General features: G+C 31.2%; 1 protein-coding gene across 5 annotated transcripts in view; it reads right to left on the reverse strand.

The window, feature by feature from the left end:
- Positions 1 to 382: 382 nt before the first annotated feature.
- Positions 383 to 18,124, reverse strand: part of LOC148600930 (polyamine-transporting ATPase 13A3-like) — a 60,827-nt gene continuing 43,085 nt past the window's right edge. For 3 of the 5 annotated variants that reach the window (XM_088554252.1, XM_088554249.1, XM_088554251.1), the window contains 13 exons: positions 17,524 to 17,644; positions 16,850 to 16,974; positions 15,746 to 15,909; positions 15,154 to 15,264; positions 13,484 to 13,563; positions 13,094 to 13,246; positions 10,330 to 10,426; positions 7,098 to 7,170; positions 5,995 to 6,145; positions 4,582 to 4,727; positions 3,409 to 3,497; positions 2,204 to 2,287; positions 383 to 952 (listed from right to left, as the gene is read on the reverse strand). In XM_088554252.1, the coding sequence (XP_088410378.1) occupies positions 443 to 952; positions 2,204 to 2,287; positions 3,409 to 3,497; positions 4,582 to 4,727; positions 5,995 to 6,145; positions 7,098 to 7,170; positions 10,330 to 10,426; positions 13,094 to 13,246; positions 13,484 to 13,563; positions 15,154 to 15,264; positions 15,746 to 15,909; positions 16,850 to 16,974; positions 17,524 to 17,644 (1,904 nt within the window). In that variant the 3' untranslated portion in view covers positions 383 to 442. The other 2 variants (XM_088554250.1, XM_088554253.1) reach the window with 2 other exon arrangements.

The following is an 18,124-nucleotide window of genomic DNA, read 5'->3' on the forward strand; positions in this document are numbered from 1 at the left end:
GTTTTCTCGTTTCATGATATCAATTCACTTTTGTCATTTTTTTTATTTTTAGTGTGCATCCAGTCTAACATCCAATACTAAAAAAACTTATTTGTAGCAATTTATTTTTGTGATTTTATTCTTGCTACAGAAATTAGCAAAAAAAAAAATTACTCAGTCCTACAGCAACCTTTCCCTATACTAAAACACAACAAATCAGAAAATAACTTGTAAGCCAGCATCTATCATTGCTGGAGTAACTGAAAAGTTCATTAACTCCCCCATTTTAACAGTAATTACAAGGAAATGAAAAAAAAAAGAAAGGGTACTTCCTTTCATGTAGACAAAAATGGTGTCAACATTTATCAAAGATATTGAATTAAGGATGAACAAACACTTTGAAATGAAATTAAACCACCTATACAAAAGAAAGTTGAAAACTCATAATGCCCCTGTGTCATATTTAGAATATTGGAAAATCTTTTTCATCAGTAACAAATGCAGAGTTATCTTCCCCTTGTTTTCCATTCATCATTAATACAACACCATCATCAGAAACTGTATTGTCCTCTGTACTGACATGATTTATCTCCCCTGATTTGGAATCGGCTTGTTCAGCTGAGAAATTAAAAGAATCATTCGATTTCATGGTTTCTATGGTGACAACTGTTTCACCAGATGGAGATTGTTGGGTATCTAAATCATCTAACCGTTTTTCGTGAATTGACCCAGTTTCGCTTGCTGAATCTGCTAAACTGCTTAACAGACTGGAACGATCATATTCTACAGAAGCTGCACTATCCATGCGTTGGAACACATCAAGTAGCCCAGTAGTTGATGATATGGGAGGCCAGTCCTGTGATTCAGAGATCTCCTCCTCTAGTGCTATATATTTGTATTGTGTATTAAATAGTTTTTGTTTTATCTTGTCCTGAAGTTCTCTGCTTATAAAATGACTGTCACAGAAATATTGCTGAAAAAATCAAGTTCAAGGCTACATTCCAATACATAGTAAACATTTTAGAAAATAACTCCTTTTCCTGTTGTTTATACACTGAATTCCCCTTCAACTTAAAGAATACTGATGTTACAACTTAAAAATTGCATTGTTTTCTGATATCAAACAGTCGTTTGGAGCAAATTCCAAGGTCATTAAAGATTAAAATGTTGTACATTAAATTATAAGAACTTATATAAGTTATTATTAACTGATGACTTAAAATACAATGTAAATTGCCCTGTATTAATTCTGGCCCTGTATAAAAGTTAAACTTGTCTGCCATTTTGTTTGAAACAGACTATAGGAAATATGTCATACTGAGCTGTATTTAAAGGTTTGTACAGATAACTCCTGTTATTTTAAGTCATCAGTTAATAAAGGGATCATTCGCCTCGGGCCAATACAAGTGATCTCAACCCAATACGACTGTACTTGGACATAATACAGGATTAATATGAAAATAACCATTTAATAACCCTATATTATAAGAACTTTTGATGAACTGGATTTGTAGGTTATATTGTATATATCAGTCACAAAAAAAGTGAAAAGGGATTATTAATTACAAAATTGACATCTGATTCAAACTTATATATGTTTTTTTTAAATGACATGAGGTAAAGCAGAAGTTAAAGCAAAGAAACATTCAGAATGGAGAAAGTTTGTGTTGACTCGTGTGCTTCATTGAAAATGTGACATAGTCAATACTTTGACATGACGACGAAACATCAAAAACCCAACATTCTATTATTAAATGCAAGTAATAATTTAGGTATCTAGGAATGTTTTAAATACAAAGTGTTGCTAAAATACCATGTGAGAAGGTTTTGGATTTGTAGATCAAAATGTGAACTTATGAAAATTGACTGTTTAATACATTCTTCCAGGAGTCAACTGTAAAGATTTCGGGTTTGTCCATGAGTGCGCAAAATTCCTCATTTTCACAAGTGGCTCACACTGCAGAACATGTGGAAAGAGCATCACATACTATTTCACCATAACAAATGAAAATCAAGACATTTGAAATAGACAGAAATAAAAACCAATAACAGTAGTAAATCCTGAATTATAGCAAAAACTGTCATCATACCCCGCAAAGGTCATGGTGACCTTACATCAGATTAGCAAAAATGTCAGTCAAAATTATGTCCACATCTACTATGAAATTGCGTTTACTTTCTATGTTAAAAAAACTTCTAAACTCTGCTATTTAAATCTACTAACCTCAACAGTAAGTGACAACAGGAAGTTCATAACTACAATGCCAAAATATATCAGCTTGTATTCCATTGATGGGATCACTTTTAACTGAAAGAAAAACAACATAATAATGATTTATTTAAAAATTTACTAATTTTACAAATAAGGCATCTAATGGAACATTAAATGATACCCAACCACCTCTGTTGTAATTGATATCTTAACTACAAAATATTACATGGGGACTCAAATTCTTCATAAGTCAAAGAAAGATAACTCAAATTCATTAAAAAGAAAACAACAACTTTAAATGAACATTACTTCAGTGTTAATAATCTGATTCAACTGAAATTTGACATGATCTGTATTTTATGATGCTCAATAAAAAAGCTGGAAAAATATCCTTTGATATTTTCTAAAAGTTATCATCTGGAAACCGTGGGGGACGAAAAGAGGGATGGACACACAACTTTTCTAAGAGTATCACATAGTACCTTTCCACTGAAATTTTATTTAGTGTTTTATTTTAATAGAAGAAGCAAAACATATAAATTTCAATAAATTGTAACCACATGTGTTTCATGGGAAGAATTTCAATGAACATATAGGAACTTCATCAACAAAACTTTTGATCACCAAGGTGCTTTGAGTTTGATATCAGAATGTCACAGATTAAAACATTTTGCTGGTTTTTACAGATTTGATTTTTTTTAGGTGTTGTGTACCCCCATAAGAATTTTATTTAAAAGTATTGTTGGGATGGATCTCATACTAGAAGAGTCTAAGGCTTTAGCTTAAATTTCACATCCATCAAGAAGAGAAAAGAAAAGTGAGATTTATTATTGTTTAATATATTCAGAAAAAAAACTACAGAGGAATGTTTTTTTATGCATTTAACCAGAAATAAACTTTAAATTTGGGTGATCGCCCCTTACAAGCATCTGACAAAAATTGTTATATTTTTTTTATAAATAAGAACCATTGCAGTGGTTTTAGGAACTACTTATTTTTTAATCATCAGATAAAAAAAAACACATTGTGTCCTGAAATTCCTGTCATATGCTATTATAATTGATGGGCAAATCCTTGAATCAAATCCACTTTTAATGTTGACTGAACATATAAGTGAAAAAAATAACAACCTTCTCTCTAAATGTACATTCCTTTTGATGCATCTGTAAATATACAAAATTGCTCATGAGATGTTTGAAATTTAAAACAGTACATACCTCCATAAATTCTCTGAAAAATTCAACAGGATCAAAATGAAGCCATAAAGTTGTAGCCAAACACAATGCAAGGTTACCCAGGAAAAAGTCTGAAAAATAGATATGCTTTAGGTAGTGAATGCTGTACCTAGCCCTATGTTAAAATCTAATACTAGGTTTCCAAGTGACTCAATAAAAAAAACATCAACAAAAAAAGCAATTAATTTGAACTTTAAAGCACAAAACCAGAATCATTTAGTATTTTAAAAACCTTTTAGTGAACATATTTTGTATTATGAAAGGTTATCTCCCTTGAAAGTTCTAACACAGAACTGTTTATGCTGTTTGATGACAGTCTATATTTTCAACTGTATTTTATGAAAATGACATGTAAAATTCTGACCTTTGTGTCTTTATAAGCATAGTTGTTCACAGGGTGGGAGGGTCCACTGTGCACCCCTCCCCATTCATAAATTTCATGATGATTTTAAGGTACCTTTATATCTCCCATTACCAAATTAATTTTCTGCCAAAAATATTCTCAGATTTTTTTCAGTATAAGTCTATATTTGTACCCCACTTGGTCAAAGGATTTTTGAGTAAAATGAAAAAATTCAACCCCTACCGGTACATGTATTTAGAAATTTTGGATGTTTTTGCCATTATTTAATCATTTTTGCTCAAAGTTTGCATGTAATTTTCAAAATTTTCTACTATAAGTGGGATTATAACTCTCAGAACCACTAGATCTAACATTGAGACCTCTACCAGAACCCCTAGATCTTACATTGAGACCTCTACCACAACCCCCTAGATCTTATATTGAGACCTCTACCACAACCCCCAAGATCTTACATTGAGACCTCTACCAGAACCCTTAGATCTTACATTGAGACCTCTACCAGAACTCCCAGATCTTACATTGAGACCTCTACCAGAACCCTTAGATCTTACATTGAGACCTCTACCAGAACCCCTAGGTCTGACACTGAGACCTCTACCAGAACTCCCAGATCTTACATTGAGACCTCTATCAGAACCCCTAGATCTGACAATGAGACATCTACCAGAACCCCCCTCCAGATCTGTACACTGAGACCTCTACCAGAACCCCCCCAGATCTGACACTAAGACCTCCACCAGAATCCCCCCCCAGACTTGAGACCTTTTTGAGACCTCCAAAGTGTTACTTACAGTTTGAAAAGACGGTTTTCCTGTATGGCTTTCCTTTAGAGAAGATGAAAGCTAGAATAATATACTGGTACGAAGAAATAATGAACACCGAAGCATTCTCATAACTTTCATATGCGTCATCTTCATTATCTATGAATGGCGTAAACCTGCAATTATATACACATACTTAAGCTTACCATTTATAAATATTGGTAAATTTTGTAAATAGTAAGGAATAATTTAATCAATAAATTAGGGTTATAGGTTGCATTAAATAATTATTGGGTATAAGTATTGAAAACAACAAAAATAAGAAATAAGTAAATTGGATGAGATAACCAAGCCAAGCCCAATATTCAAACTAAGATAAAATTGGTAAGAAACTAAAAAAATTGAGACAGACATCTGCAGACTTACAAAAAATGGATGGTTGACCTAAGAAAAAAAATTAAAAACAAGGTACAACTAATTATGATCCACCTGAAAATAAAATATCAAATCATTTCCATGAGTGGTTTTCAAGTTAGATATAATTGAACTGAATAGGTCAGATGTATGTGAATGGACAGCAGTTAATCTGAATGCTAAATCAGAATCCAAGAATACAGTAACTGTAAGTAAGTACCAGTCCATATAAAGTTCTGACACTGCCTAGATAAACATGGAAGAGGAGATTCATAGCACAGAAAAAACAAACAAACTGATTTTTTACATCTTTGTATGCCATCTTTTTATGGATCTATACTAGTATTCCATTCTGCATACAACTCAGTATTTTGGAGAAAACCATGCATTTGTCTTCCACTTAATTCAACCAAGTTAAGAATGATAAATCTTGCTAATTGAAAATTACATACACAATCTCCAATATAATTTTAATCTCAAAAGTACAACAACCTAAAGACACGAAGACTTTTTATGTCGTCAGTTATTGTTGCTAAATTATAATTACACATTAATTTGGTGGGTTTTAATGCATGAATCACTTTCTGCCTGATATTGACAAAGACTGATGCTAAAGTATCCTAATAGATAATAGATAGATAAATAGATAAATGGTTGTCATAATATGTGGTGATTCTATATAATGCTTGCACAGAAAGTTTTGTTTATTGGACTTAAATTTCAATCTTTATCGTTTTTTTTTCTGGAAGTGTAATTGGAGTCTCTAGAAGATGTCTTTTTAATTTCAAAGGAATACTATCAGAGACAAATATCATATATTCACAAAAAAATTTCAGATCATTTGTAAACCCAGTTCAAGTTAAATCCATGAGAGCTGAACATTCATATAAATAACTACTAAGTCTTCACATTAATATTATGCAAGTTTGTTATTAAACTGGGGAACACTTGATGTTGTTCATTTTTACTTGTCCTTTTTTACCTATTTTGAAAAAAAAGATAAAATAGTTGATAAAATATCTCCCTTACCAAGGTTGTTTTTGTATGTTGAGGTAGCAAAAGACCTGAGCAGCAGCCTGTATCCCTGTCTGTAGAATTAGTGTTAGGATTGGTCCAATACTAAACAGGTTGATTAGTGGTGGTTCAGGATCCAGTTTGTGATATGCTCCTGTTATACCAACTATAGATACAGAAAAAAATAAGCTGTTTCATAAATTCATTTAATGATTGTAGCTATTGGTGTTTTTATTAATATTATTTATAGCATTCTAATTCACTTAACAACCTTAAAAGACACATTCTACAGTGGACCAATCCATGCAACTATAATTGAAATCTATCATCAATTGTTAATAGGTTTCAGATCAGTCATCAATCTATCAAACCAATCCATAAAACTGATGATGATTTCTATTTTATATCACATGACCACTGATGAATTCATTTTTTTCAAAAAATGGTTAATTTCTCTTTTTTTACACAAATCACTAAATAATATAGATTAAGACATAAATTTTTTTTTTCAATTTGCATTTCTTAATGAAATACAGTATGTGAATTTAATACTTATGAAACAAAGAATTCCACAAATTATTATCAAAATTTAAAAAAATAGAGCATTAATGGAACACTAAATGATACCCAGTCATGTAATGGAGAAATGGGGGAGGCAAAATGTTCAAAACTTCTAAGAGGACAGAAAGACATGCAACTATTCAAGAGCATCACATAAAAACAATTAAATAAAACCTTTGAAGAAATGAAAATGAAAGTTTTACTGATGTCTGTTGGCATTATGTGAAATGTAGAACATGAACATTAGATATATTGAACAGATCCTGAACTATATTTGACAGAAACAATTAGATTTAGCTTAAAATTTTTAATTGTAAAGACCATCCAGAATTATGACCATGCCAACTTTTAAGCTAACCTTAAAACTCCTATTTTACCCTATTATAAAAAAAAAAAAAATCTCAAGTTGAGTTTTGTTAAATCCCAAGTTTTTCCTCAAATCTCAAATTTCAAGTGATCTCATTGATCAAATTTTGAGATGAGGAAAGATTTTTTATGAAACTGGGCACTGGTCTCATAAAAATTAAAAGCTTACCCCCTTAAATAGAAATACTTACATGTAACACTTAATGTTGTAAGCAAGTACAGATCAATGTACAAGAACTGAAAATCTGTCAAATTATTAGAAATCTGGAAAAAAAATCAAATATATGTGCATATATTATATATCTAATTAAAATAGAATGTGGCTGAGACTACATACATAAAGATTGACTAAAATACTCTTATCTCCTTCCATTGCAGGTTCACAGAGAAGCAGCAACTAACAGTAATATTTTAGAGTCTGGTCTGACAAAGAAGTATTAAAACAATGCTAGAGATTGGCCAAATGGCAGACAATTTACTGCCTGACTTTGTACCAATATCTTAACTGGAGGAATGGGATTACAACATCATGCATTGTAGGAGTAGACTTAAGGGAAGTTAGATCATACTAAGAAGACTTCAGAAGTGATGGAAGTTCATTACAAACGAGAGTTTGTTATTGTAATTGTTCCCTTTTTGTTTATGAGGGGATTGAAATAGGGGGAGATCTTCAGGTTGGGCTAATAATCAATATGCCATAATATATACTCCACCACTTTCAACTTCATATCTGATACACAATTAGAAACATTAGTAAAACCTAGAAATCACCCTTATAACACACATGGCCATGCTTTACCCATAATGATTGCAGGGAAAAATTAAAAGGAAACAGCAAAATTTAAATAGAAATACTCTGATCGTTAACAATAATGAATACCGGGTATAAAACTCACCCAACTTAAAAGGAGAACAGAAGAATATTCTGTCAAACTGAAGCAAGCAGCACATTTAAAAAGTCCAGTCAAAGTCACTAAACAACAACGACCTTCTCTGTTTAGAAAGAAAGACTTAATTTCATGGTTACATATATGCAATAATATCAAGAAATTTATTCCTTTTTTTTATAATTTGCCAGTAAAAACTGTTTTTCACTCTATTTACCACAATTGTTTTCCAATTCTATGAAATTAAAATCATACTACAACAAAATTACAAATCTTTTTTCCGGTATTTTTATTTCTGACTCGAAAAGATATACAGAACATGCCATATCAGATCAAAAATGCATCAATATCATTGTAATAATGGATCTAAATTTTATAAATTATAAAACAAAACCATGTTTAAAGATAAAATACAATTTTTGTATGGTAAATTGAAATTCATGCAAAATTTAAGTATAATACTTAAGTCATCATTTTACCAATCTTATTTATTGATTTTTTTTTAACTAAAATTAAGAATCATCAAAAAATGACACTTCACAAAACTAGAAAAACATTGAATTAGCAAATTCCCACAAAAACACCTGAACTAAGACAGCAGAAATCAAACAATTAACCATGCAAACCATTTTAAAATTCATTAAACAATACATGCTTATGAGATTACATGCAGCATTATATAACAAAGGGTAGACAACCCATGCCAAGGTAAGGAGCAAATTCTTACCTTCATATTGTGAATGACTAAAAACATTATTCTATCAGTCTGTAAAACTTATCACTGCACATAATCCAGTTTAATAAATATTCTAACAGTTTTGCAACTATACAATATAATAATCCAAAAACTTCATCTTAACCTTTTCCTGTTCGTTTCTACCATATACAGACAAAAAAATCAGACCATTTTACACCTCAATTTTCTAGTTTCCCGTGCAGGTCTGGGTGTTAAAAGAATAGGCCTGCAGCAGCGCTAAGCTTGTCGTAAAAGGCAATTAAATAGTGCTCAGATCCTTAGCTGGGGGCTAGGGCGCTCTGCACACAGAGCAACTGGGATGTGTGCCCCAGGTGGTGGAATGGGGTACTCCTGGCGTGTTACATGCTGGGGTTATCAGGCTATAATACGGAAAACCTGACCGCAAACCATAGTGGTGCACCGTGTTGGGAAAGATGCCACGTTCCTTGCACGTTAAAGAACCCTACTGTGGTATTCTCCCGTAGGAACCATAGAGCTCCGCCACAGGAGGCTAAATTGCCCGACCCTACCCAACTCTCCCCATTTCCAGTAGCAATCAAAATTTGTCGACCCCATTGTTCTCGTGTCCCATCCCTTTTTCATTTCATCATCATTTCATGCTCATTTTATCATCAATTTCATGTTCATCGTCTAAATATGGCTGAAATATTGCTGCTCAGACGTTAAACCCCAACAAAAAAACAAAAATAGGTATGGTGTATAAAACAAAGAAACAACAACCCCACCAAGATAAAAGTGTCAGCCCAAGGCCATCTACTTGTCTTCCATGAATGCTGAGGAAACCCTAATACCATAGGGCAGGCTGCAGCAGGCCCTAAAACATTTGTTTTAATTGCCTAGTACATTGTATCAAATAATGTGTAAAAATCTACCCCAAATTTAAGGAATTTAAGGACTAGATATATGCAGTTATTAATTGGGGAAATAGGAAAATTTTTCCTCACATTCTAATTAGATTTGAGAAAGTTTTAAAAAAATCCTCAAATTGAGACTTTTTATGAAACTGTTTCGTATACATACTGGTAGATTGCTATAGATACTGGTTAGGGTTAACTTCTTAAACCACTGAACAATTACAGTTCAGAAGTTCAACTGGGTATAACTCCCACAAAAAACTAAATAGCATGTCCCAACATTGAACCTACACATTTAAGCTTCATGAAATGTGTTGCAGTAATTTTCAAGGAATTGCACTAATACACAAGTGTGACAGACAGACAAATAGGGTCAAAAAAATATGTCTTCCAACTAAATCTCGAACTTAAACCATGGAGACAAAATTCCTATCTACAAATCTTACTTCCATTGAGTGACAGAGAGAAGAAAATAGTGACACAGAAGTTAAATCTCAATTATACTCATAACAGACTGTCTCTTATAGTATAATCAAATTCATAGTTTACATGTCAGACTTCTACATTGATTACTGTAATCATATAAATTTTCATCATGTACTGATTTTTGTGGTTTCTGCAGTGAATAAATAAGCATTAAAATATCACACATGAAACTGATTTTCTGTACTATATGGTAAACTTTGTAATTTTCAAACCACAAAAATTAATACTCACAACTATGTTAATTTGACATAATCCACAAATTTTAGCAATCACAAAAATAAAAAAGTTTACAGTACAGAATTGTTCATTCATTATTCATGATGTACAAGTACATCCTGATCAAACCTAAACTTGGACTTTTTCTACATATTAGAAAAAATAGGCAGATTGAGGCACAGCTGAGGGCTACAAACCATGACCTTTGTAGACTTAGACTTACCCAGTAAAGTATACAGACAGATAAGAATTGTGTCAAACTGTACATGGCCATATACTTGAAGATTCCAGAAGATGTGGTCAAAGCAGCCCTTCCTTCCCTGCAGAGTTAAATAGCAAATCTAGCATTCAGTAAGCATGATAATTCAAGCACGGGATAATGTTACTCTTATTACCATTGTAATAATAGCAGATAAAGATTACTTAGGAGAAGAGGAATCATTCATTCATGACTTCAGTTATACCATATGTAATAGAGTAGTTTATATTTAGTACCATGTAGCATGGTAAACAACAGACCATGCATGATATGTACATGTGTACTCAACATATAATGTAGTCCCTGAACCGATCAGCACAACTTTTTCGATGGATTGATGACGAATGATTGATTGATCAGTGACAGACTGATAACGGAAAACCCCAGACCAATCTTATTATAAGTTTTGTTATGTAAAATTATGGATGGTTTGTGTAAATTTTGGAATTTTGATTGAAACAATTCAAATTAAATGCCATATCAAATTTACTTTTAGCCTAGAATAATAAATCAACATTTTTTATTTCATTTCAAAGACAATTATATTAGTTAATGTCTGAATTTATATTACTTTATTATTTTGTGTAACTGAAACAAACCAATCCGTAAAATATATTACCCAAACTTTGGTCACATGATGTAAAATGGAAGCAATCAGATTGTTGGATTGATGACTGATCAGAAACTGGTTGATGATCAATGAATGATCATAATTATAGTTGCATGAATCTGTTGAGGTACAGTACATTAGAAAAGGGAAAAGACATGTAATACATAACTACAAACAGGAAAATAAAATAAAAAAATAATTTTAATAGATAAATTTTTACTTTTCATAAGAGAGTATATAGACTGGCATTAAATTCTTAAAATGGGCTACTAAATTAAAGGCTTCACTTGAATTGATTTACACATTTTTCAATCCTACTTCTCTAACATGAAATTTATTCAGACTGAGGCTTCCAGGCTGAGGGAAGGGCATGCTGTAGCTTCATACATGATATCAGTAAGATGCTTAAGGCTGCATTGTACTAGATAGGGTTATACATCAGCCCAGCAAATACATAGAATAGCATATATGTCATACCAAAAAATCATAGATTATCATCCATTTATAGTCTTGTCAAAATAAATTTTAATCATAAACAAATTGCAGCAGAAAATGTTTTATAGAGTATAATGAACCCATATATACACAGAAAAATAGTATTTAAAATCTATGTTAAAGAAAACTCAAAATAAACATTAAAAAAAAAAAATTACATTGAAAAGGGAGAAAACTCTGTAAAAATAATGTTTTTGTCAGTTGTTATTTTTGTTTGTCCCATATTTGTCAATTGCATTTAATATATGATACTTAGAAATAGTTCTTTGTTTCTTATTGACTATCTCATATAGTATGCTTCCCATGACATGTAATAAATTTAAAATGGATGTATTTAAATTCTTGGGAAATTTTTAATTAGCACTCCAGATAAGAATCATACAAAATGTGGTTCATGGTTAGAAAGCCTACATACTATGAAAGCACTATTGTTCATGGGTACCAATTTTCATGTTTTCCATGGGTAGGTCAAACCATGAAATTTGGTTCCCAATGAATAGTAGATTCCCATAAACGTGTATACTGAAAACTTTAAAACCATGAATTCAAGAATCCACGAACTTGTGTTTCTTCCCTGATCCATGAAAATTGGTATCCACAAATTAAAGTACTTTCACAGTATTTGTTTTTGATATTTGTTTAAAATGTAAAGTTAACAGAAATGAACATGTGGCTTTTCATGTAGCCCCTGTCCATAAGAGAATTAAATTATGAAGAATGTACTATATAATTCAAAATTATGGGAGATAACTCTGCAAAAGACACTGAAATACAATAAAAACTCTTGAATTTTCAATGTAAATAATCTCTTAAGAATATACAGTCTGGAATGAATAATTAAACATTTTATCATATAGACCTATAAATCATCTTAATAACAAAAACAAAAATGTGTAGCCTTTTTTTTGGGGGTGTATCACATATCACAGAATTTGCATGATTTTTAAAAAGACTGCTACTTAATTACAGAAAATGCTAATTTTCTGGCACTTTGATAATTTGGAATTCTTTTTTATAAATTTGGTAGTGTTCATATCTGAAAACTATTATCAACATTTTCATCTTTGCTATAAGAATCTTTAAAAAAACAAACAGAAGAATATTTGTTTACTGTACTTCATCATCAAAATTGAAATTCTTGAGCTTCATCATCTCGCAACAATGAACGCATGGTTTACTATTTAGTTACCAAATCTAGGTTGTCTTTAAAAAAAAAAGAAGTATGAAAACTTGTTTAAGTTGTAGATGATCCTCTAATTGATGCTAAAATGTCTTTTATCCCTATACATTTTATTTATCAGAAAGGACAATGATTTAGTATCAAATATTATTGCTATGTTAGCCATTTGTAGAAGATAATCTCCCCATTGCAATATTCATTATCATAGGAATTTTGAAATGCTTATTTTGAGATTTCCACGAATTAGATTTTGTTAGACTTTTTTGTGGGTCAAATGCTATAGAATAGAACATAAAAACCTTCTGTTGCAATTTCTTTAGATTTAGGGTAAAATTTTGCTTAATTGAGTGGACTATTAAAAGATTTAAAAAATCTAAAAAATTCATTATTATTACAAAAAGCCAAACTTCTTCACCTTCATTCTTCCCAGCAATATACAATACCTGATTAGTGTAGGAACACATTCTATGTTGGGGTTTTTAGAAGTAAACGGAGAGGCAACAGAAGCCTCTGCCTCTGACAATGAAATCCCCGCATGGGCTGTCTTTAGGGCACCACAGTCATTAGCCCCATCACCACACATACCTACATAGTAACTGAAATAAGAAATACAGAAAATTGTTATAACAAATTATCTTTTTTTCTATGCATTACCAATTTCAGAGCTGCATTATCTCAACTATAATAGAGAAAATTTCTGATTGAATATGAACAAGGTCAGAACTTTCTGATTATTTATTTATATCTTAACCTGAAATTTTTCTTTTTCACAGGATCATTAAACATGAATGTTTTTAACAAAACTCTTCAAATTAGATGATAGTATGATATACCCTAAGTCTTGTAATGTTTCTACTAGTTGTCCCTTCTGTTCAGGCGAAAATCTAGCAAAAACAGTTCCTCTAACACACATCTAAAAATCAAAACAGAACAAATAAATACCTTTCCTCAAACATCTCAAACCAATCCCTACCTCCTCAAATATGAAATTCTACCACAAATCAAGCAGGATATTAGTACAATGCACTGCAATTTTTGTAAATACATGTAATACAAACTTTTCTTCCGGTAATAAACTTCGAATAGAATTGAAATCAAATACAATTCTCTACCATAAAAGTTAAATATACAGCCTCTTTAGGGGGTTACAGTTCTACAAACATAACAGTTCTTACTTCTACGATACTTTACAGAAACATGCACAAATATATTTTTGAAACTCATTATATATTCACTCTCTATATCAAGAAAAATCATTGTTACAGATGTTATACAAAGAGCTCTGAAGAGGAAGCAACTTATTTAGTCAGTAAATTTGACCATTTGAAAGTTTGTAGAATCATTCTTTTATGTTCATGTCCATTTCTTATCAATTGCAGAAACTCCTCTTAAACTATTGAAGAGACTTTAATGAAACAAAACAGAGAAAAAGCATACTCTGTATATCACAGTGAATGATGCAAGAATAACTTTGTTGAATGAGTGAAAGGGGAGACAATTCAACTGCAGGTCTCAATAACCACTTCCGGGTCAAATGGCCACCCCCCTATGTAGTACCAAAAACACACTGAACCTAGACATATGAATTGTAAGTGCATTATTTGTGTGTATTATGATTAAAAGTAGTCAAAATAAAGCTGAGAATGTGTACTTTGAAATCATATATGTAATCAACTACAAAAGTGTATAAATATTGTTTACATGTGTGAGTAATTTGCCTCCATGCTGTCAATTAGCAGAACAGGTAAAAATGTGGATTTTCAGTATTATTTATTCAAGTAAATTTTGTGAAGAATTTCTACAATCATCGTACCATTAGCATAATGATTTTGGAAGCCTTATTTTCCAAGCTTTCGAACGGTATGCAACTTTAAGATGTCATTTGTCCTGGGAAATCACAGTGAAACTTTGAAAATTACTTTTTTAACATGTAAAGTAATTGAAACGTTAGAAGTGGTTAGTGAGACCTCAGCTTGAATGCACACCTTTTATCATTGGATGATTTTAATGATTCTTAATGTAAAGATTGGGCATTATGCATATGAACATTGGGGGTCTGCCTCAGAGTATTTCTAGTTTTAAAATTAGCAGGGTAAAATAATGTAAAGTTATAAAAATGTGCATGTTATACCTGTAAACCAACTTGTTTTCTCAAGCAATTTATTCTCACTAATTTTGCAGGCAAGAAAAAAATCATAAAAATAAATTGCAATGAATTAATCTCTGTGGAAAAAATAGATTCTTGCTAGCGTGTTAGACGCAAAAATAAATAGCCAAAATATTACATTGGTATCTAAAATCATCGCAAAAAATAAATTGGAGTAATAGCAAGTCTCTAAAAATGAATCATAAAAACTGTACATAAACACTGTTCCAAATACTTTGCATTTTTAGTAGAACATGTGAACAAACAGACAGACAGACAGATGAATGGTTGCATAACAAAATATGAATGTTCATCAAAAGGAAGGCCAATAATAAACATTTCTGCAGTACAATATACCTTGGGTAAGAGATCAGGGAAATATGTTCTCATAACAGACCAAGTTCTTCCATCTACGGCAAAATGGAAAGGGTTCCCTGTCTCAGTCGGTATAATGTTAACTTTTACATCCTAAAAACAAAGCAGATTACTGTATGTTCTGAATGTAATTTGTTCGTTTTTTTCAATTGGTGTTAAGCTTAGCAATTTTCCATACCATTTTTTTTAAAAGCAATCACATTCTATATTCAAATATTTTAATATTTATATGATAATGTTAGTAATATCATATCATTTGAAAAAAACTCGTACAAAACTTATGAGCTGAAACATAGGGTAATAATAAATCTAATGAGTTTGGTATGTGAGCCATTTATAAAATCACAATAAACACATAGCAACAACTTTGCTACATCTGTATGATAAATGTGTGATATTTGTATTTTTTGTTTGGGTAACAATTTCTTTAAGTTGAATTACTTATCAACTTTTCCTGACCCACCCACAATCTTTGCCAAAAAGATATTTACTTAGATTCTGAGTGAATCAAGTTTGAGAATTCTGAGAAAATGGTGTTCAATGCAATAATAAACCCATGTTTCAAAAGATATACCTCTGTCATTGTCTTTTCATTCGAATATTCCTCCGCAGACACAAATTCAAGGTAGGCATCTGCTTTCTCAAACTGTGGATAACCTTGAATCAGGACAGTCTTCTGCTTGGGAGGAATCATACCTATCTCCTTGGCAACACTAAGGGCTGTCAACATGTTATCTCCTAAACACAATAAGTAATTCTATATTTCAGTAACTCTCCAGTGAAGAATCATGCAAACTGTGATAGATTGTTGGGAAGACTACATCTGGGATATTTTTATTTTTGATATTTTGTTAAATATTTTATATAGTAAACATAAATTTACATTTGGCTTTACATATACCCCTTGATCTTCTGCATTATAAATTACATAGAATGCATCATAGAACTCAAAATTAAGGGAGACAATTCTGTAAATGATGTTGAAATAAAATTGAAAGAATTAAATTTTCTATGTGAGTTATTTCCTAAGAACAGATAGGCTGGAATAAAGGGTTATATACATTTCATCATATAGACATATAAAATAATTTAATATCAAGCATAAAAATGTATAGACTTTTTTGGAGTGCATCACATATCACAATATATAAACAAACAAAAACAAAAACAAAAACAAAAAACAAAAACAAAAACCTAAAAAAAAAATCAAAAAAACAAAAAACAAAACAAATATCAGCATTGATATCTTAATGTGAAAAACTATTTTCGCAGAAGTTAGATAGTTCACATTCGTTTAGTTAAATTCTCATATAAAATCATACAATACTTTGGAGTGTTTTGTGAATACCTTTTCAAAATTTAAATGTTTTAAAGGAATAAATTGCAAACATAGGTTATTAAAAAAATAGTTGTTGCCTTGCATGATTGCAAAAAAAAATATATTTCATGTTTACTTGTTAAATTACACTGGAAAAATATTATAGATTTCAAAGACTTTGACTGGAGCTACCATGGAAACCAAGAATATACACATATTAAGTGTTGTCTAAGTATTTTGTGAAGCTCATGCCAGATTTTGAAGTCCCTCTCTTTCAGATGTAATGCATCTAAACTGAAAAAAGGTGCCTTAAAAGACCAAAACCTTTAGTCCAACAGAAGTTGTTTAAACAGGTCTTACCTGTTACCATAATAGGCCTTATATTGGCCTGTATCAGTTGTTTTATTACAGGTGTTGTCTCTGGCTTCACCCTGTTCTCCGTCACTAAAAAGCCCAAGAATGTTAATCCTTTCTCAACTTGTTCCCTTTTAAATATATAATAAAATATTTCTTAAGAAATCATACATGTGATAAATCTTAAAATTCTCATCAGGCAATTTTGAAATTTTGGTCGGGAGTTTAGACCTCAAACAGGAGGTTTTTAACTCAATATCTTTTCACCATCAAAAGATTGTGACTATAATGCTATTAAAGAAACATTTGCCTTTGACTTACTTTAAAAAAAAAGATATTTTTTCTTTTGGTGAAAACTGAGCATCAAATGCTTGACATTCAACCAAATTTTTTTTTATATTTCATATTTTGAAAACAGGAAATTTGACCCTCCCAGTGGAAGTGTATATGTATTTCCCCCCAATAAATATAAGAAAAATATAAGCATGCACTTTGGCAACCATACAAAAAAGTATCAGTTCAGACTTTTTAATTCAATAATTTGAAACAACATTGTCACAAATCATAAATTCTTTGAAGTTCTTTTCATTAAAATATGACTATTTCTGTTGTACAGTGAACCATTTTTTCCACTGATAGACATAGAAGGCCAGAAGTCTCAGTTCTTTGCACTATTGTACCTTTGAATTCTCTGTAGTTTGGGATATTTCAGTTTTCCAGGTAAAGGTCGCCAAGCAAGGGCAAGAACTCTGTATCCATGTTGTGTATATATCATTAGTCTATCATGAAAATCATCTGGGACTATGAAAAGACAAATATTGGTAGTACAGATATACACTGTTGGTGATTTCAAAGTGTAAAAATACAGGAATCAAAAACAAATATGCTTAGCATGTTAAGTGTAAGGTTTTGAAGAATCAGGCAAAATGGGAAAAATCAGAAACATGCATCCCACTGATCTGATGATATAGTTTCATTCAAAGCTGCTTTCTCTATTTGAAAAGGCCATTATCTGATCTCTGCATCACTGGATTTACTCAGAAATTTTTCAATAGAATGAAAGAAAATTGTGGGCTTGAATAGAGTTATCTGCCCTTGAAATGTTTATTTTCAGTGCATTTCAATGAAAATATAACTCAATTTACCAAAATGACATGGAAAATCTTGAATATTTTTCTTAATTCTGATGGTAACAAATAGTCAAATCAAACTTTCAAAACAGTGGGTTTTTTCCATACCAAGTTTCTCCCACTGCCTGATTCTTACAGAGACTGATACTAA

The sequence above is a fragment of the Perna viridis genome, chromosome 12 (assembly GCF_037379345.1).
Source record: "Perna viridis isolate PV_CMFRI_1.1 ecotype Kerala chromosome 12, ASM3737934v1, whole genome shotgun sequence".
NCBI lineage: Eukaryota > Metazoa > Mollusca > Bivalvia > Mytilida > Mytilidae > Perna > Perna viridis.